At 49.3% G+C, this 21525-nt stretch overlaps 1 protein-coding gene across 1 annotated transcript in view; it reads left to right on the top strand.

Moving 5' to 3' along the window:
• The window catches only part of Zan (zonadhesin), an 84341-nt gene that overhangs the window by 40238 nt on the left and 22578 nt on the right, over positions 1–21525 (top strand). Inside the window, 24 exon segments of the mRNA XM_041648071.1 lie at positions 775–1073; positions 2658–2875; positions 3252–3393; positions 3768–3985; positions 4479–4620; positions 4977–5194; positions 6892–7033; positions 7382–7631; positions 8308–8489; positions 8881–9098; positions 9786–9927; positions 10501–10718; positions 11895–12036; positions 12530–12747; positions 13677–13818; positions 14400–14617; positions 15898–16039; positions 16555–16772; positions 17247–17388; positions 17774–17988; positions 18362–18503; positions 18880–19097; positions 19935–20133; positions 20418–20635. Of these exon segments, the coding sequence (XP_041504005.1) occupies positions 775–1073; positions 2658–2875; positions 3252–3393; positions 3768–3985; positions 4479–4620; positions 4977–5194; positions 6892–7033; positions 7382–7631; positions 8308–8489; positions 8881–9098; positions 9786–9927; positions 10501–10718; positions 11895–12036; positions 12530–12747; positions 13677–13818; positions 14400–14617; positions 15898–16039; positions 16555–16772; positions 17247–17388; positions 17774–17988; positions 18362–18503; positions 18880–19097; positions 19935–20133; positions 20418–20635 (4603 nt within the window).

Consider the following 21525-nt stretch of genomic DNA (forward strand, 5'->3'; position numbering starts at 1 on the left):
TTATATATGGTGTGTGTGTATTTAAGGCAGAATCTTACATAGTACACGACAGTCTTAGACTCACTTTTGCTAAAAATGACCTTGAACAACTAACTTTCTTTCAAGGTTGATTTTCATAACCCTGGCTGTCCTAGAGCTCACTCTGTAGACCAGGATGTCCTTGAACTCACAGAGATCCTCCTGCCTCTGCCTCCCAAGTGCTGGGATCAAAGGCATGCTCCACCACTGCCCAGCAACTTTTTGTTTTTTAAGATTTCTATTGTATTTTATGTGTGTGAGTGTTTTGCCTGTAGGTGTGTTTGTGTACCATATGTGTTCCTGGTGCCCACCGTGATCAGAAGAGGACACTGGATCCCCTGAAACTGGAGTTATGAATGCTTGTGAACTATCGTGTGGGTACTGGGAACTGAACCTGGCTCCTCTGCAAGAGCAACAAGTTCTTAACCACTAAGTCATCTCTCCAGCCTCCTTGAGCAACTTAAAACATTTTCTTTTAATTTTATGAATTGTGTTTGTGTGTGTACACGTGCCATGGTGCATGTGTGGAAGTCAGAGGACAATTTATATAAATCCATTCTCTCCCTTTCTGTTATGTAGGTTCCAAGGACCGAACTCAGGTCCTGAGGCTTGGTGGCAAGTGCTTTGCCTGCTGAGCTTTCTCACCAGCCTCGGCTCTGAACTTCTGATCCTCCAGCCTCCCCTTTTCCAAGTACTGGGATCACAGCATCCATCACCACGCCCAGCTCTTCTGAGCCCTTGCTTTTCCTGTTCTAGTTGCCAGAAAATCGAAGAGCAGAATATCCAAGTGGAGCAACAGGAGATCATGAACAGAAACTGCAGGCCCACTGACTTCCAGAAAGCCCAAGCAAACTGTCAGACTGCTCTCCAGGGTCCTACCTGGGCCCAGTGTGCTTCCCGGGTATCCCTTAAGCCCTTCCTGCTGGGATGTATGAACAACTTCTGTGAATTCAGAGAACTCTTCCGTGCCCTCTGTGAGGCTCTTCAGTCCTTCCAGGATGCCTGCCAGAAACAGGGGCTCAAGCCACCTATATGGAGGAACAGCAGCTTCTGCCGTGAGTCTCCCCTGGAGTCACCCCATAGCTATTCCCAGACCCCGTTTCTCCCCACATATCTCTGTAGCTTAGGCTGGCCTCAAACTCAAGGTTCTCTTGCTTTTGCCTCCTGAACACCAGGGTAATAGGTATGTTCCCTGTAACCTAAAAAGGGGGGGGGGGCTGGAGAGATGGCTCAGAGGTTAAGAGCACTGGCTCAGTTGTATAGCCAAACAAACATTAAGGCCAGAGAGATGACTCAGTAGGTAAGAACAATTTTGGGATCTCTACAATTGTGTAGCCCTCACCATAAATGAAGATCCTTTAAAATTTTAAAGCATGAGAGATGGCTCAGCAGTTAAGTGCTCCTGCAGAGGACCCCAAGTTCAGTTTCCAACATCCACATCAGCTGACTCTCAAACCCCTGTAACTCTGCCTCCAGGGCATCTAATACCTTCTTCTGGCTTCTGTGAGCACCCTTATACACATTACACAGATACACATACACATGCATGCACACACACATACCCACGTAAGTAAGATATCTTAAAATGCAAAGCAAGTGGGATGATTAAAACTTTTTAGTACTTATAATTGTCCATATCAGCAGGGGTCTGATTGGGTCCAGGAACCCCAAGGGTAGCAACATCTGAGGATGCTTAAGTCCCTTTCATAAATGGCATAGAGTCTGCATAGAACCTGTGTATACCCTCCAATAGACTTTTAACCATCTCTAAGTAGCTTAAGATATATGATGTAATATACATGCTAAGTCAGCCAGGCTAGGAATGTAGCTCAGGGGTAGAGTGATCGCCTAGAATCTCTCAGTGAGGGGATGGGGGAGGAGCAAGTTAATTCGCTGAGGAATAATTGATGTGAACAGCATATTGCTGACGCTCCTTATTCATGAATACAGTGTATGTTCCATTTGGTCACTCTCTGTTTTGCTTTGTTTATTACATTTTATTGTGTGTGTATGTGTGTGTGCATGTGTGTGTATATGCATACATGTAAGAACACACATGTGGAGGTCAGAGGACAACTTTCAGGAATTAATTCTCTCCTCTCACTGACATCCCGAAAATCCAATTCGGGTCCTCAGGCTTGCTAACGAGCACCTTTATTTCTGGGAAATCTCTTCAGCCCTGTCTTTCTCTGTTGTTAAACTTACTTATGTAGCTGACAGTGGCCTTGAGTTTGGATCCTCCTGCCTCTGTACTCCAAGTGCTGATGGTACAGCTCTGAGGCACCACACACAGCTATTTCCCTGAAAGACCATTTTAAATCCCGTGGCAGTTTCTCCTCCCTGTCCTGCGTCCCCATTATAGCAATATGTCCTATACACATAAGTCTAGGAGGACTGAGGACATGAAGGTCACTTTGCTATTGCTGACTGGCCTGGCTAAGTTTCTCACATTAATTTAAAAGAACCTTATTCATTTATTTATTTCCTCAGGGCTAACACACAGCTCATGCGTACTCAGTCAGTGTGGAATGGATAAAAAGCGGGGACAAACTATGTTGTTTCTGCAGCCTTTGCTTCCTTTGGCCCCTTCTGGCCCTCATAACTGATGTAACGGATGCTGTTCTCCCTCCACTCCGTAGCTCTGGAATGCCCTCCTCACAGCCACTACACAAACTGCCTTCCTTCCTGTCCACCTTCCTGCTTGGACCCCAACAGCCGCTGCGAGGACTCTGGCCACAAAGTCCCCTTCACCTGCAAGGAGGGCTGCATCTGCCAACCGGGCTACGTGCTGAATAATGACAAGTGTGTGCTCAAGACTCATTGTGGCTGCAAAGACGCCCAGGGTGTCTTCGTCCCAGTGAGTGGCGTAGAGATAGGAGTGGGGACCACTTTCTCCTTTGCATCGCTTCTCTCAGTCTGGAATGAACGTCTCTCTATGCATGGCCCTGGAGTATGAAAGCTGGTCAGGGCCTGATGCTTTTCAGCCATTGATAAAGGACTGGACACCGGGGCTCTTCACTCAGCTCCACCTCCAGCCTCAGATGCAATTTTTTTTTTATATTTTTCTATCTGTGTGTGTGTGTGTGTGTGTGTGTGTGTGTGTGTGTGTGTGTTTTAATTTGGTAGAGTGAAACCTGCAGGCTAAAAGAACAAGGTCCTCAGCAGGAGGGAAGGCTGTCTCTCCAGAAGCAGTTCTCCCCCTCACTATATTTCTTTTTTCATGGCTTCTGCAGGAAGGCAAGAACTGGATCTCCAGTAGCTGTACCCAGAACTGTGTCTGCATTGGAGGGGCCATTGAGTGCCAGAATTTTCAGTGTCCCTCAGGGGCTCAATGCCAGGACAATGAAGATGGCAGCAGCAAATGCGTCAAAATCAGTAAGGAAATCCCAGGGATGGTAGAAAGAGTGTGCTCATGGCTAGCGGGGTCAGTGTCCTGACCTAAGAGTTGGGAGATAGGAAGCACCACAGTGGAGAGGGACTCCGGGGACGCATGGCTGGGCTGTGTTCCTTTTCATTTTAAATCTCTAAATGGTTAATCTCTCCCATTAACTTGGGAGATCCGTCTTCTTTTTTTCCTAGGGGCTTGGCACACAGCCCACATTCAGTAAACGGTTGCTAAGTGAATGGCAAAAGACTGAAAACACTCTCCTAAGCTTGTTGGTTGTTCATCCCAGCCTGGCTTCTGTAGTTTCTACTCCCTTGGGTCCCTCTGGACCTCTCCAATAACCTGTCTCTCCTCCTCCCTATAGCTCTGCAATGCCCGGCCCACAGCCTCTACACCAACTGCCTTCCCCCGTGTCCTCCTTCCTGCTCCAACCTGGACGGCCACTGCAGGGGCACAAACCCCAAAGTGCCTTTCACTTGCAAAGAAGGCTGCCTCTGCCACCCTGGCTTTGTGCTTGATAAGAACAAGTGTGTACCCAGAACTCACTGTGGCTGCAAAGATACCCAGGGTGCCTTCATCCCAGTGAGTAGGTGTGGAGAGTGGGCTTGGGGTCCGTTCCTCCTTCCCTCTGCTTCTCTCTGCTTGGGATATTCCTGTCGGTATGGCTGGCCCTGAAATGTGAAGACCTATGTCCTCAGAGCCTGGCATACAGCAGGCAAAGGCTCTAAGGATGAACCTTGCCCCCAGCATCTTAGTACTGGATTCTAGGCAAGCCTTCTAACTCTGAGCCAAGCAGCACACCCTGCCTGATGTGATTCTAGGCAAGCAATGTACTGCTCAGCCACACCCTTAGACTTTCACTGGGAAATTCTACACAGGTCTTCTGTCTCTGAACCTGCAGCCCCAAATGCCATTTTTTAAAAATCAGATGTTTTCTACTGGTGCATGGTTGGCTGAATAGATATGGAGCTTGAATGTGAGGAGGGCCTGCGTAAGCAATGCAGGCATGAGGCTAAGCCTGGCTCTCTAGCGCATCCTCTGTCTCCGCTTCTTTCTCACCCCTTGGCTTCTGCAGACAGGGAAGACTTGGATGTCCATAGGCTGCACCCAGAGCTGTGCCTGCATGAGAGGGGCCATCAGGTGCAGGAATTTCCAATGTCCCTCGGGGACTCACTGCAAGGACAACAATGATGGCAGCAGTAACTGTGTCAAAATCAGTAAGGGAGCCGTGGGGGAAGGTGGGGAGGGTGCTTATGGCTGGAGGGACGAGAGGCAGGGCAAGGTGGAGCTTAGGGATAGGCAATCCCACAGTGATGAGGGATGCTGGGGATCCACAGCTTGGCTGTACTCTTCTCAGCATTAGCTCTCAGAGGTTAGTCTTCCATATCCACGTCAATATTCCATATCCTTACCTTTTTATTCCAAGCCATGGCACACAGTCAGTAAATGTTTGCTAAATGAATAACAAAAAGGGGAAGAAAACTCCCAAGCTCTACTGATCATTCTACCCAGCCTGGTTTCTGTGGTCTGCCTCTGTTCTTCCCACTAACCCCACTCTCCCTCCATCCCCTAGCTCTGCAGTGCCCAGCCCACAGCCAGTACACTGACTGCCTTCCTTCCTGCCTGCCTTCCTGCCTGGACCCGGAAGGACACTGTGAGAGTGCCAGGACCAGGGCCCCCTCCGCCTGCAAGGAGGGCTGTGTCTGCCAACCTGGCTTTGTGCTGCATGATGACAAGTGTATGCTCAAAATTGAGTGTAGCTGCCAAGACACTCAGGGTGCCTTCATCCCAGTGAGTTGGTATAGAAAGTTGGTTTGAGCGGGCTCAGTGGGTAAATCTCTTGCTGTGTGTATTCGTCAGGGTTCTCGACAGAATGAATCTCTCTAGATATAGGAAGGGAAATTATTAGGATGGTTTACCCTGTAAGTCTAATCCAACAGTGGCTGCCTGTAAATGGGAGGCCCAAGAATCCAATAGTTGTTCAGTCTGTGAGGCTGGATTTCTCTGCTGGTCTTTAGTATACACCAGAGTCCCAAAAAAGTCTCTGCTTGCTCTCACTGGCAAATCCATTCCTTCACTGGCATTAGAGAGGGAGAGAGAGAGAGAGAGAGAGAGAGAGAGAGAAAGAGAGAGAGAGAGAAAGAGAGATTGAGAGACAGACAGACAATGTGAAAGCTTCCTTTTTCCATGTCTTTTATATGGGCTGCCAGCAGGTGGATTAAAGGTCGATCTTCCTACCTCAAAGATCTGGATTAGAAGTGGGTCTTCCCGCTTCAAATTATTTAATTAAGAAAAAAATAAATAAATCCCTCACAGGTGTGCCCAGTCATTGGGTTTTAGTTCATTCCAGATGTAGTCAGTTGACTACCAAGAACAGCCACACGCTGCAGGGGTGAGGATCTGGGTTCAGATGGCCACGGCCCACATGACTGCTGTAGTAGTTCTCTTACGGTGCTCCTCCTGGGAGATGGGAGACAGGAGAGTCTTTAGAAAGTGGGAGCTGGCTGGTCTTGTGGAGAACAGCAGCAGAGAGTGAGGTGTGGGGGGACTATCTCAACACAGAATGGAAGACGAGTCAAAAACTAGAGCTTGTCCGCGGGCCTCGATGGATGAGTCCTTCCCCAGTCACTCCCCCACACAAGCATAGACAAACACATACAAATATTTTTTTTAAAAAAAAAAATAGGTTTGGGGGGGCTGGAGAGATGGCTCAGAGGTTAAGAGCATTGCCTGCTCTTCCAAAGTCCTGAGTTCAATTCCCAGCCACCACATGGTGGCTCACAACCATCTGTAATGGGGTCTGGTGCCCTCTTCTGGCCTGCAGGCATACACACAGAGAGAAGATTGTATACATAATAAATAAATAAATATTAAAAAAAAATAGGTTTGGTGGCCACTTTCTAGTTTCCTCTGCTTCTTTCCACCTGGGATGTCCTTCCCTGGTTTGTCAGGGCCTGCCATAGTCTAGGCAGGCTCACTACCAAGGAGCCACACCTCTATCCCCAAACTGGAGGATTCTAGGTAGTAGGTGCTCTACCACTGAGCCACACCCCAGGCTTTCAGTACGGCTTATAGACAGATTGTCTAAGGGTGAGTTATACTCTAGGCCCCCTCAGGAGGAGTCCAGGCGAGCATTGCACCCCTGAACTGTACTGCCAGCCCCAGATGCAGCATTTGCCCTTGTGTTTGTTTTTGTTTCCTGAGACAGAATCTCACTATGTAGCCCTGGTTGTCTTTGAACTCCAGATATCTACCTGCTTCTGCTTCCCGAGCACTTGAATTAGAAGTGTTTGCCATTACATCCTGACAAGATGTAGTGGTTTTCTTTTTTTCTTTTTCCAAATATTTTCCACCTGTGGTTAATTGGCACACTAGATTCTGAATGTACAGTTAGGGAGGGTAGACTGAAGCCCTTCAGACAGCGGGTGAGGCTGGCCACCTCAAACCAGCCCCTCCTTTCTGACTTCCTTTTCTCCTGACTTCTTCAGGTAGGCAAGAGCTGGATCTCCAGAGGCTGTTCCCGGAGTTGTAACTGCATGGGAGGGGTCATTCGATGCCAGAAATTCAAGTGTCCCTCAGGGACTTTCTGCCTGGACAACGAAGATTATACCAGTAACTGTGTCAAAACCAGTAAGGGAGCCACCATGGGGGAAGGTGGAGGGGGTTTGCTCATGACTCAGTGGATCAGACAGGGCAAGAAGGGGCTTAGTTCTCTGGACCTTATAGGTGGGGGATAAAGTAGAGAACTCAGTTGGGCACCTTCTCCGTGGTTAGTCTCCCACATTCACTTGGAAAGACATTACTTTGGGGGATTGGCACACATCCCATGCTCAGTGAATGTTTGCTGAATAAATAATATGAGAGAGTTAAAACCCTCAAAGCTCTGTTGGTCATTCAGCCCCACCAGGTTTCTGTAGCCATTGCTTCTTGAGCCTCTCTGAGCTTTTCCACTAATCCAACTTTCCCTCTGCCCCATAGCTATGCAGTGCCCTGCCCACAGCCACTACACCAACTGCGTGCCATCTTGTCTGGCTTCCTGTTCAGACCCAGAAGGCCACTGTGAGGGGATCAGCACCAAAGCCCCCTCCACCTGCAAGGAGGGCTGTGTCTGTGAACCTGGCTTTGTGCTGCATGACGGCAAGTGTGTGCTCAGAAGTGAGTGTGGCTGCAAGGGCGCCCAGGGTGCTCTCATCCCGGTGAGTGGGCTTGGAGACTGGGATGGTGCGGGGTGGGGAGATGGCTTAGAATGTGGTTTGAATCTGAATTGAATCTCCACAGCCCACGTAAACTGGCTGGGTAGCCTGTCTCTGTAGTCCAGGCTCCTACTAGGAGATAGAGAACTCCTAGAAACTCAAGGGAGTCTTTGTGCTTCGTGGAGAAGGACATGTAAAAAGAAAAAAGGAGGGGGAGTGGAGCTGTCTCAATACAAAGTGGAATCCTTTGACCTCTACAGATACATGTGCCCTAGTTCTGCACACACAAATAAACCCATCTCCACACAAAAAGATTGTTTTGAAAATTGGGATGGGACGACTTGTTCTTTTCTTGTGTTTTGTGCACCTGGGATGTACCTTTCTATACACATGGTTGCCTTGGAGTGTGAAGGTTGATCAGGTCTGGAATATACTAGACAAGTGCTCTATAGTTGAGCCTCCACATCCAAACCCCACCAGGAGACTGTATGTAGTCAGAAGCTGTGTGAACTGCGCTGTGCTCCCAGGCCTCCAAGGGACGGTTGTTTTGTAAGCACTTTGATGGGAATTGTAGGCAGGTGCTCTACCAATCACACAGGTCATTTCCCCCCAAATTTTCCATCAATGATGGGTTAACTAAATAAGAAACCTGCGGATAGGAAGGGTAAAGGTCAGCACTTCAGAGCGATGAGACTGTTGCCCTCTAAGCAGCCTTCTGCCCTCACTTCATTTTCTCCCCTGGCTTCTGCAGGCAGACAAGACCTGGATCAACAGAGGCTGCACCCAGACCTGCGCCTGCGTGGGAGGGGCCATCCACTGCAGGAATTTCCAGTGTCCCTCGGGGACTTACTGCAAGGACATCAAGGATGTCAGCAGTGAATGCATCAAAATCAGTAAGGGAGCGGCAGAAAGGACTGGGGAGGGTGCTCATGGCTGGACAGAGCAGGGGCAGGCAAGAAGGAGCTTTCCTGGGCCTGGGAGGGCAGGGCAGGAGGTCACAAAGTGAGGAGAGATTCTGGGGATTGGTACTTTTGTACTGGGTAATTTCTTAGTCTGGGTGTCTCTATGGCTTGTACCCCACAATCATTTAGAAGATCCATTCTTCTTACTTTCTTTTCTAAGGGTTTGGCACACAGGTTGTGGCCAGTAAATGTTTGGGAGGAAAAAAAAGCAACCTATGTTCAAGTTCTCTTGAACCTTCCATCTCCTCTGGTTTTGTAGCCTCTGCTTCCTCAAACCCCCTCTGGACCTCTCCACTCACCCCACTCTCCCTCCACCCTATAGCTCTGCAGTGCCCGGCCCACAGCCTATTCACCCACTGCCTTCCCTCCTGTCTGCCTTCTTGCTCCAACCTGGATGGCCACTGTGAGGGAGTCAGCACCAGAGTTCCTTCGACCTGCAAGGAGGGCTGCCTCTGTCATCCAGGCTTTGTGTTTAATGAGGACAAGTGTGTGCCCAGACTTCAGTGTGACTGCAAAGACGCCCAGGGTGCCTTCATCCCGGTGAGTGGGTGTGGAGAGTCGTTTTGGGGTAACTTCATCCTTCCCTCTGCTTCCCTGAGTCTAGGATGCTCATGTCCGAATGGCTGACCCTGGAGTGTGCACTGATCAGGGCCTGGCACTCAGTGGACTAGTCGTCTAAGTGGGAGTGACCATGCAGTTCCAGGCGAGGAATTTAGCTCTTTATCACATAGCAGTCACTCATTTGAAGGTCCAGGCAAGCAATCTACTGCTGAGCCATGCCTTCAACTCCTCACTGGGAGTGGGAGGGGTTCTGCACAGACCTTCAACCATCAAACCACATCCACCAGCACGAAATGCAACTTAAAAAGATTTTATAAACTTCATTTATGCGTATATCTGAGTGTCTGTGTGAACGTGTGCCAGCTGAGTACACGTGCCTGAAGTGGCCAAAAGAGGCCATCAGACAGCCTGGAACTAGAGTTACAGTTTTGAGGGTCCCAGTGTGAGTGCAGGAATCTAAACTTGGGGAGTGTAAATATCGACAGGCGCACTTAATGTTGAGTCATCTCGCCAGTCTAGTATCTCCCACCTACTGTGGATGGTTGACCCCGCAGATGGGGGGCTCTACTTCTCTAGAGTGTGTGCGTAATCCATTCAGGCCGTAAACTTGTCTCTAGAACACACTGCCAAGTTCTCCCTCCCTTTCTCTTCCTGTGGCTTCTGCAGGCAGGCAAGACCTGGATCTCCAGGGGCTGCACCCAGAGCTGTGCCTGCATGGAAGGGACCATCCAGTGCCAGAATTTTCAGTGTCCCCAAGGGAGCTATTGCTTTGACAGCAATTATGGCAACAGTAGCTGCACCAAAATCAGTAAGGGAGCCATGGGGAAAATTGAGGAGGGTGTCCTCATGGCTGAGGGGATCAGAGAAATCACATTCTGAGAGTTTAAGGGCACCACAGACCACAGTGGGGAAGGATTCTGGGAATCCATGGCTGGGTCAGTGATACTTTCTCAGATCTTAGTTTTTCACACAGACTTGGGAGATCTTCCTCCTTCTTTTTGTTCTCTTCCTTCTTTTTAAAGATTGTGTGTGTGTGTGTGTGTGTGTGTGTGTGTGTGTGTGTGTGTGTGTTGGAGCCCCTGGAAATTACAGGAAACTGTAAGCCACTCAACCCGGGTGAACTCAGATCTTCTACAAGAGCAGCAAGCAACACTAACCACTAAGTTAACCACTCTCTCTCCAGTCCAAGGTCCACTCTTCTTAGTTTCTTTCCTCATAACTCGGCACATACCCCATGCTCAGTAAATGTTTGCTAAAGAAATAACAAAAGAAAAGCAAAAGTTCCCAACCTCTGTGGGTCGTTTGGTACAGCCTTATTTCCTCTGCTTCCTTACATCATTGTGTTCCTCTCCACTAACCCCACTTTCTCTCCATCCGAAAGCTCTACAATGCCCAGCCCACACTGTCTACACTAACTGCCTTCCCTCCTGCCTGGCTTCCTGCTCGGACCCAGATGGCCTCTGCAGGGGCATCAGCCATAAAGCCCCCTCCACCTGCAAGGAGGGCTGTGTCTGTGAACCTGGCTACGTGCTCCATGACGACAAGTGTGTGCTCAGAATTCACTGTGACTGCAGAGACGCCCAGGGTGCTCTCATCCCGGTGAGTGGGCGTCCAAAGTGGGGTGTGGGGGATGGGAAATGGCTCAGTGTGTAAAACATTTGCTCTACAAGTATGAGAATCTGAGTTTGAATCCCTACAAGCCATGTTAGCTATCCTCGTTAGCTGTCTCTAGTCCCAGGGGCTCCTGCTAGGATGCGGAGTGGTGATGTCAGGGACAGGAGAATTTCCAGAAACTTAAGGGCTAGGGAGGGAGAAAGAGAGAGACGCATCTCAGTAAAAAGTAGAACGTGAGGACCAAGGCTTGAGGTTTTCTTCTGTCTTCACATATACATGCATCATTTACAGGCATTCCAAAGAAAACAAACACGCACGCATTTGCTTTTGTTTTGAGACAGGGTTCACTTTGCAGCCTTGGTTGTCATAAAACTGAGATTGTACTGGCCACGGAGGCACATTTCTTTAGGCCCAGCACTCGGTAGACAGAGGCAGAGGCAGGCGGATCCCCCTAAGTTTGAGACCAACTAGATCTACAAGGTGAGCTCCATGACAGCCAGGTCTGCAAAGTGAACCCTGTCTCAAAACAAAGGCAAAAACAAACATGCAAGAAAACAGCTAGGATTGGGGGTTGTTTCCTTCTTTCTTCTGCTTTTCTCTGATTGAGATGTTCCTGTCTGAATGGATAAAGGTTAGGCAAGTGCTTTGGTGCTGAACCATGCCTCTATCCCCTCCCAGGGACATTCTGGTCAGGAACTATGAGACTAGGTTACACTACCTAGACCTCACTTGAAGACTGGGGCTGCCCACGAACTACACTACTCTCTCCACAGGGGAATCTTAGCCAGGTCCCAGCCTCTCACTGGAGGATTCTAGGCAAGTGTTCTATAGCTCTGCTTGACCTTCTCTAACCCCCACCATCACTGAGGATCCTAGGCAGAGTTTCTGTATCTGAGCTATGCTCCCAAGCCATCAGTGGAGGCCTCTCGGCTTAAGCGCTAACACTGTCACCTCCCCAGTGGAGGGCTCTAGATCTGCACTATACCACTAAGCTATGTCCACAGCCCCAGATGCATTTTCCCCCAAATCTGTTCCTTCCATGTTTATGATAGATTTGGAATCTGCTTACAGGGAAGGCAAAGGTACAGACAGGAGGTAAAGCTCTCTCCCTTTAACCAGCCCTTCTGTCCTGACTTCCTTTCTCTCCCTTGGCTTCTGCAGTTAGGTAAGACCTGGATCAACAGAGGCTGCACCCAGACCTGCAGCTGTGCAGGAGGGGCCATCCTGTGCAGGAACTTCCAGTGTCCCCCGGGGACTTACTGCAAGGACATCGAGGATGGCAACAGTAAATGCATCAAAATCAGTAAGGGAGCCCTGGGGAAGGTGGGGAAGGTGCTCATGGCTGGAGGGATGAGAGCAGGGGAGGAGGGTATTCCCCTGGTCTTTAAGATCTGGGATGGGAGTACCATGATGGGGAGCTATGTGAGGACCCGTGGCTGTGCTGGATCCCACTGTTAGTCTTTACATTGTTGGTCTCCAAATTGACTTGGCAGATTGAAATATTTTTAAAGATGTTTTTAATACATGTATAATGGGGTGCCTATGTGTGTGTGTGTTTTGCACCTGAGTGCAGTGCGTGTGGAGGCCAGAAGGGATGCTGCATCCCCTGAGGTGGAATTACAGGGGGTGCTGAGCCACCTTATATGGATGCTGAGACCTGAACTCAAGGCCCGTGTAAGAGAAGCAAGCAATCTTAAAGGCTGAGTCCTATCTCCAGCCTGCTAGTCTGGTTTCTGCAGCTTGCTCACTTGGATTTCTAGGTCATCTCCAGTAATTTGTCTCCCTCCACCCCATAGCTCTGCAGTGCCCAGAATACAGCCTGTTCATCAACTGCCTTCCCGCCTGCCAACCTTCCTGCATGGACCCTGATGGCCGCTGTGTGGGATCCAGCACAAAAGGTCCCTCCACCTGCAAGGAGGGCTGTGTCTGTGAATCCGGCTATGTGCTTAATGATGGCAAGTGTGTGCTCAGAAATCACTGTGGCTGCAAGGACGCCCAGGGTGCTCTCATCCCGGTAAGTGGACGTCTAAAGTGGGGTGTGGGGGATGGGAAATGGCTCAGGGTAAAACATTTCCTGAAGAGAACTGAGGACCTGAGTGTGAATCTGTTCAGTCAATGTAGGCCTTGGTGGTGTGCGTCTATAATCCCAGGGCTCCTACTAGGAGATGGAGAACAGAGTGAACGACAGTGAAGACAGGGGGAGTGGATGGGAGGAAAGAGGGGTGGGAAGAAGGGAAGAAGAGAGAGTCTCAGAACAAAGTAAAAGACAGGACCAATATTCAAGATTGTCCTCCGACCTCCGAACATACATGTGTTCCTGCTCCCACTCATAAACACTTGAAACTTTTTGTAAAAAGTGAGATAAGGGCCACTTTTTTCATTCCTTTTGCTGTTCTCCATCTGGGATGCGCCTGTCTGTATGGCTAGTCCTGTAAGTGTAAAGGTTCGAGAACAAGCTATGGCCTCACATCCCCTCTTGGGAAATTCTAGTCAAGTACTCTACAACTGAGCTGTCCTCCCAGTCCTCAATGATGGCTCCTAGGTAGTTGCTCTCCCTCTAAGCCATAGCGCAGACCCTCTTGAAGGATTCTGAACAGATATCCTATCTCTAAACCACAGCCTGCCCACGGCCCCACTTATTACTTCTGAGGATTCTAGGCATAAGTTCTACATCTGAACTGTACTCCATGCTCCCAAACCCCAGTTGAGAATTCTCAGGGCTCAGCTCTGTCACTGAGTTATGCCCCTAGTCCCTCACTGGAGGATTCTAGGCATATGTCCACTTCATTTTCTCCCCATATACCTTCCATCCATAGCTGGCTAAATGAATACATACAGAACCTGCAGATACGGAAGGCAAAGGTAAATCCCTCAGACAGGAGGCAAAGCTGTCTCTCTCTAATAAATCCTATGCCCCCACTTTCCCTCCCTTGGCTTCTGCAGGCAGACAAGACCTGGATCGACAGAGGCTGCACCCAGAGCTGTACCTGCGTGGGAGGGGTCATCCTGTGCAGGAATTTCCAGTGTCCCTCGGGAACTTACTGCAAAGACATGGCGGATGGCAACAGCAACCGTACCAAAATCAGTAAGGGAGCCATGGGGAAGGTAGGGAGGGTGTGCTCGTGGCTGAGGAGACCAGAGGTGGGGCAAGAAGGAGCTTAGTCCCCTGAGCCTATGAAATCTGGGATAAGAGGTACCACTGCGGGGATGGGTTGTGGGGAGGCGTGGCTGAGCTGGATCCTTTCTCACTGTTAGTCTCTCAGTTGCCAGTCTCCACATGCTCCTGGAAAACACGTTCTTTGTAAAGATTTTATTTATAATTCCACGTATAGCGGTGTGTCTGTATATGGTATGTGCACCCGAGCGAGTTCATGCAGGGGCCACAGAGGACATCAGATGCTCTGGAGCCTGACTTACACGAGATTCTTGAACAGGACAAACTTAATTTGGGTCCACAAGAGCAACAAGTAGTCTTAACTGCTAAGCCACCTCTCCAGTCCCAGGAGCTCTACTCTCGCTGCTTTCCTTAGGACTTGGCATAAAGTTCACACTCAGTAAATGTTGGCTGAATGAGTAACAAAAGGCGTGGGGAGCTCCACCCTCTCTTGAGCATTCTGCTTTGACCCTGTGTTCCTCTTCATTAACCACACTCTCTCTGCCCCATAGCTATGCAGTGCCCCGCCCACAGCCTCTACACCAACTGCGTGCCATCTTGTCTGGCTTCCTGCTCAGACCCAGAAGGCCACTGTGAGGGGATCAGCACCAAAGCCCCCTCCACCTGCAAGGAGGGCTGTGTCTGTGAACCTGGCTTTGTGCTACATGACGGCAAGTGTGTGCTCAGAATTGAGTGTGGCTGCAAGGACGCCCAGGGTGCTCTCATCCCGGTGAGTGCACAGAGATGGTAGGATTACTGGGGTCTGTGAAGATAGCTCCATTATAAAGTATTCATCCTGCAAGTATTCAGGTCTTGGTTTGAATCCCCAGAACCCATGTGAGATGAACACAGTAGCCTATGTCTCTAACCCCAGTGCTTATACTGGGAGATGGGAAAAGAAGACAGCAGAATCCTAGAAACTTGAGAGCTAGTTTAGTCTTGTGTATGCTGTCGTGGCCAAAACAAAGAGAAAAAGACAGATACAGAGAGACATACTGAACTTTTAAATACAAGCTACAACGTGAATACCAATACTTGAGATTATCCTCTAACCTTCATGTCTAAGCACACACACACACACACACGGGGGGGGGGGGGGATGGTGACAGCTCATGCATTTAATCCCAGTACTTGGAAAGCAGAGTCAGGTATGTCTCTAAAAGTTCAGAGCCAACCTGAGCTATATAACAAGTTCCAGAGCAGCCAGGACTACATAGTGAGAACCTATCTCAAAAACAGACAAACCAACCAACAAGCAAAAATAACACTCATGAGCCGGGCGGTGGTGGCGCACGCCTTTAATCCCAGCACTCGGGAGGCAGAGGCAGGTGGATCTCTGTGAGTTCGAGACCAGCCTGGTCTACAAGAGCTAGTTCCAGGACAGGCTCCAAAACAGAGAAACCCTGTCTCAAAAACCAAAAAAAAAAAAAAAAAAAAGAAAGAAAAAGAAAAAGAAAATAACACCCATGCAGGGTTGGGAGCCACTAACTCATTTCTTCTGCTTCTCTGCATTTTGGATTCTCCAGCCTGTATGGCTGGTGCTAGAATGTGAAGATTGTTCAGATCCAGGCACAGGGTAGGCAAATACACTACCACTGAACCACTCCCCATCCCTCACTGGGAATTCCAGGCAAGTATTCTACTTCAAAATCACACAACCACCCATCACTAAGAGCTATATGTTCCCTAAATCCCTACTATAGGATTCAGGGCCAACATTCTACCACAGATTCCCTCCCCCAGTGTCCTGACCTAGGATTCCAGGCAGAAATGTTGCTGATCGCTCATGCCCCCCACCTGCTCACTGGGAGATTGTAGGCAGGTTCTATTCTGCTGAGTTGTGCATACAGAAACAGAAGGAAATACTTGTTAAATATTTCCTACCTGTTGTTGGCTGACTCAGTAGATCCGCGGTAGCAATAGGGAGGGCAAACCTAAGTCAGACAAATGAGGCTGTCTCTAGCTAACCTCCCCTTCCGCACTTTCTGTCTCTTGCCATGCCTTCTGCAGGCAGGCAAGACTTGGATCTCCAGAGACTGCACCCAGAGCTGTGCCTGCACAGGAGGGACCGTCCAGTGCCAGAATTTCCAGTGTCCCCCGGGGACTCACTGCAAGGACAACAATGATGGCAGCAGTAACTGTGCTAAAATCAGTAAGGGGGCCGTGGGGGAAGGGAGGGAGGGACTAGAGGCAGGACAAGAAGGAGCTTTCAGCTGGCCAGTGGTGGCACATGCCCTTAATCCCAGAACTTGGGAGACAGAGGCAGACTAATCTCTATGAGTTTGAGGCCAGCTTGGTCTACAAGAGCTAGTTCCAGGACAGCTAGGACTGTTACACAGAGAAAAAGGAGCTTAGTTCTTGTTGCTTGGGTTTTAGAGGTTTGGGGATAGAAGTTACCACAGTAGAGAAAGAGTTTGTGGCGCCATGGCTGGGCTGAGTCCCTTCTCACTCTTAGTCTCAACACTGACTTGTGGGACCCATTTTTCTTACTTTTTCTCTTGTGGATTGATAAACGGGGCATGCTTAGTGAATGCTTGTGCAGGTGGGGAGGAGAAGATCTGCTGGTCATTCTATCGAGTCTGACCCCTGCACAGAAGCGCTTCCTTGGGCTTCCTCTTGGGCTTCCTCTGGTCCTCTCCATACGTCTACTCTCCCTCTACTCCATAGCTTTGCAGTGTCCAGACAACAGCCACTATACTGACTGCCTTCCCTCCTGCCCACCTTCTTGCTTGGACCTGGAGGGCCACTGCGAAGGCACCAGTCCCAAAGTCCCCTCAACTTGCAAGGAAGGCTGCCTCTGCAACTCTGGCTTTGTGCTCAATAAGGACAAATGTATACCCAGAATTCAGTGTGACTGCAAAGATGCCCAGGGCACTCTTATCCCGGTGAGTGGGCTTGGAGAGTGGGAATGTCTTCTCCTCCTGGGCTTTCTCTCCCTCTTCTTTCTTCTGCTCCTGTCAGTCTGGGATGCTCGTGTCTATATGGCTGGCCTGGGGATGTGAAGAAAAGCCTGTCCTGGCATAGACTAAGCAAGTGCTCTTCCCTGAGAACCATTCCTAACCCCTTGTTGTATGATTTTAGGCACTTGTTCTACCACTGAGTCATGCCACAGCCCTTCACTGAGTAATTCTAGACAGATGCTCTCTGTTGAAATAGTTGCTAGCAGCTCGCTGTCAGAGTCTAAGTCCCATCCATAGATGCAGTATTTTTTCAAATAGTTTCCATGCACTAATGGTTGACTCAATAGATATGGGCCTAGAGAATGGGAGAGGAAGTGAAAGTCCCGCAGATAGCAGTAAGGCTGTCTTCCTTGAACCAGCCCCTTTCCCACTCCCTTCCTCTTCCTATGGCTTCTGCAGGCAGGCAAGACCTGGACTCCTAGAGGCTGCACCGAGAGCTGTACCTGCACAGGAGGGACTGTCCAATGCCAGAATTTCCAGTGTCCTTCAGAGACTTACTGCAAGGACAACGATGATGGCAACAGCAACTGTGTGAAAATCAGTAAGGGAGCCGTGGGAGAGGTGGAGCAGGTGTGCTCATGACTGGAAGGGTTTGAAGCAGGGCAAGAAGGCACTTAGTTCACACTTAGGAGGTCATGGATTCAAGGGTCCAAGTAGGAATTCTGGAATTGAATAGGGAGGGATCCTGGGAACATAGAGTGTGGCTGAGTCCTTCCTTTCTCAGGGCTAGTCTCCCACACTGAGCTAGAAGAAACTATTCTTGCTGTCTGTCCTGCGTGTTGGACACATAGCCCATCTTCAGTGAATGAACACTAAGAGGAAGGGGAAAAGCCCGAACTCTGTTGGTCATTCTGCCTAGTCTGATATTTACAGCCTTGCCTTCCTTGTGCTCTCTCCACTAACCCTACCATCCCTCTACTCCAAAGCTCTGCAGTGCCCGGCCCACAGCCACTTCACGGACTGCCTTCCCTCCTGTCAACCTTCCTGCCTTGACCCTGATGGCCGCTGTGAGGGAACTAGCCCTAAAGTCCCTTCCTGCAAGGAGGGCTGCCTCTGTCAACCTGGCTATGTGTTGGGTAATGACAAGTGTGTGCTCAGAATTGAGTGTGACTGCAAGGACGCCCAGGGTGCTCTCATTCCGGTGAGTGAGCTGAGGAATCAGGATGGTGGAGGGAGATAGTTGGTAGACCCAACTTATGTGAAATCTGGAGACAGCGAGGCCAGACGTAAGTACCTCCTACAGGAAGTGAGGTTGTCTCCTGAGAACTAGGTGCCAGAGAGATGGCTCCTTGGTTAAGAGCACTTGCTCCTCTATCAAGAGGATTGGAGTTTTGATCCCAGCTACTCACAAATGCCTATAATGCCTATAACAAATGCCTCAAGGGACTGATGTGTCTTCTGGCCTCCATGGGCTATCATACTCATGTGCTCACATGTGTGCACACACACAAACATAAATAAATAAAAAGCCACCCTCAGACTTTACTTCCTTTCATTTCTTATGACTTCTGCAGGCAGGCAAGACCTGGATCTCTGCAGGCTGTACCCAAAGCTGCACCTGTGTGGAAGGCGCCATCCAGTGCAGGAATTTCCAGTGTCCCCAAGGGACTCACTGCAAGGGCAGCAATGATGGCAGCAGTAACTGTGCTGAAATACGTAAGGGAGCCATGGGGGAGCCCCACAGGGGAGGTGGAGGGGGCGTGCTCCTGATTGGCAAGACAGGAGCTTCTTCCTCTGAGCCTAGAGGCTGGGTATAAAAGTTACAGTAGTGGGGGTGGGTTCTGGGACCCGCAGCTGAGTCCCCTCTCAGTGTCAGTCTCTCAGTGGGTGATCTCCCACACCGACTTGGGACTCGTCTTCTTCCTTTCTTCTCTCAGGACTTGTCACAGGGCCATGCTCAGTAAATGTTTACTAAATGAATAAAACAAAAGCAAACTAAGGCCCAAAGAGCATTGCTCACTTGACCAGACTTGCTTCCTATAACCTGTGCTCACTTGGGTCCCTCATTGACTCCACTCTCTCTGCCCCAAAGCTCTACAATGCCCCGCCCACAGTCATTTCACCAGCTGCCTTCCCTCCTGTCCACCTTCCTGTTCAATTATGGATGGCCACTGTGAGGAATCCAGCTCCAAAGTCCCCGCAACCTGTAAGGAAGGCTGTGTGTGCGAGCCTGGCTACTTACTGAATAATGACAAGTGTGTGCTCCGAATTCAGTGTGGCTGCAGAAATGCCCAGGGTGACCTCATTCCTGTGAGTAGATGTGGAAAGAAAGGGATTGGTGGGGTGGCCAAGGAAATGGCTCACTGGGTAAAATGTTTGCCTTACAAGTGTGAGGGCCTGAGTTTGAATCTCCAGAACCTATGTAAGCTGGATGTGGTAGCTCCTAGCTTCTACTGGAAACGTGTAGGCTAGCTAGTCTTGTGATTGCCCAGAGACAGCCTCACAACACAAGATAGAGGGTGAGGACCAATATTCCAGGCTATATTCTGACTTTCACACATATCTGCACAAACACTCCAACACACATGAACATACATGAAAACATGCACACAGAGATTTAAAATAAAAGTGGAATGTGCTTCTTCCCTCTGCTTTTGTTAACCTGGGATGTGCCTATATTTTTATTTGTTTTGTTTTTGTTTTTTAAGACAAGGTCTCTCTCTGTAGTCCTGACTGTCCTGTAATTTACTATTTAGACAGACCAAGCAGGTCTTGAACTCACAGAGATGCGCTTACTCTGTCTCCTGAGTGCTAGGAGTGAATGTGTGTGCCACCACATGGATGTGCCTGTCTTCAGAACTGACTCTAGAGTGTGAGGGCTGCTCATGGCCTGTCACTGAGAACTCTAGGCAGGCTGTCCATAACTGACCATACCTCCAGCTCTAACTACCGGACTCCAGGCAGGTGCTGTGCCTCTAAGGTACACCCACATCCCCTAATGCAATTATTTTTTTCAAAGATTTTCCACCCGTAGTTTGCTGACTCAGTAGATGCAGTGAGAACAAACCCACATACCTAAACCTACATAAAGAAGCTGTCTCCTTAGAGCTGTCCTCTTCTTCAGTTTTCTTCTCATGGCTTCTGCAGGCAGGCAAGACCTGGCTCAACAAAGACTGTACAGAGAGCTGCAACTGCATGGGAGGGACTGTCCAGTGCAGGACTTTCCAGTGCCCCCTGGGGACTGACTGCAAGGACAGCAATAATGGCAGCTATAACTGTGTCAAAATCAGTAAGAGGGTCATGGGGGAAGGTGGGGAGGGTGTGCTCATGACTGGAGGGATGAGAGGCAGGGCAAGAAGGAGCTTAGCCCGTGGGCCTCAGAGGTTGGAAGAGAGTCTGTGGACCTTTGACTCTGCTGAGACCCTTCTCATTGCTGCTTTCTCAATGGTTAGTCTTGCCCATTTAGTTGGGAGAGCCATTCTTACTTTTTTTAAGGACTTGACACACACCCCATGTTCAGTAAATATTTTCAAAATTAATAACAATAGGAAAAAATCCTGAAGCTCTGTGGGCCATTTATCTGCTTCCTTAGGCCCCATCCAATAACCCCAATCTCCCTCCACCCCATAGCTCTGAAATGTCCTGCCCACAGCCACTACACAAACTGCCTTCCCCCATGTCCACCTTCCTGTACTGATCTGGATGGCCACTGTGAGGGCACCAGCCCCAAAGTCCTCTCCACCTGCAAAGAGGGCTGCGTCTGCCAGCCAGGCTATGTACTGAATAACAACAAGTGTGTGCTCCAGATGCACTGTGACTGCAGAGACGCCCGGGGTGACCTCATTCCGGTGAGTGGGTGTGGAGAAGATTGGGAGTGCTAGCTCAGTGGGTCAGTTGTTCTCTTGTGCAAGTGTGAGGATCTGAGTTTCAATCTCCACAATTCACTAGAGATGGGCAGTTACCTGTGTCTGGAATCCCATTACTCTACCAAAACATGGTGGGCCGAGAAAGGAGAACCCCCAGAACTGCTTTGGCATGTGGGCCAGCACTCACACACGTGAACACACACACGTGAACACACACATGTGAACACACACACACTGTACAATCTTTAAAGAGATTTATTCATATTTTATGTGTGTGGGTGACTGCATGTATTCATGTATATCATTTGGGAACCTGGTATCCACAGAAGCCAAAAGAAGGCATCAGATTCCCTGGAACTAGAGTTACAGAAGTTGTGAGCAGCCTTGTGGGTACTGGGAATTAAACCCAGGTCCTCCACAAGGCAGCGAGTGCTCTTAACAGCTAAACCATCTCTGGAGCCATATAAAACTTTTTTTTTTTCTAATTCCTTCTGGAATGCTCCTGTCTGTATGTCTGGCCCTTGAGTTTGAAGGATGGTCAGGTTCTGGCACAGGCTAGGCAAGTGCTCGAACCCTAAACTACATCTCCAGTGCATCAGTGGAAGATTCTACCACTGAACCCCACCTCCAAACCCTCATTATAAACTCTAGACAGTAGTTATACCTGCTGAGCCACACCCCAGCCCCTCACTGAGGGAATTCTAGGCTGGTGAGTTGTGTGACTGAGCTAGTATCCTTAGAGGTCCCTACTGAGGATTTAGGACCGTGATCTACCAATAAACTGCTAATCCTCCTTCCCCATATATTTCTCTGTTCAAATATATTCTACCTACGGCTGGTTGACTCAATAGATGGATGGATAGGGAGGGCGG

The sequence above is a fragment of the Microtus oregoni genome, unplaced genomic scaffold, assembly GCF_018167655.1.
Source record: "Microtus oregoni isolate MIOR12 unplaced genomic scaffold, Mior012 000003F_ref0000135, whole genome shotgun sequence".
Lineage (NCBI taxonomy): Eukaryota > Metazoa > Chordata > Mammalia > Rodentia > Cricetidae > Microtus > Microtus oregoni.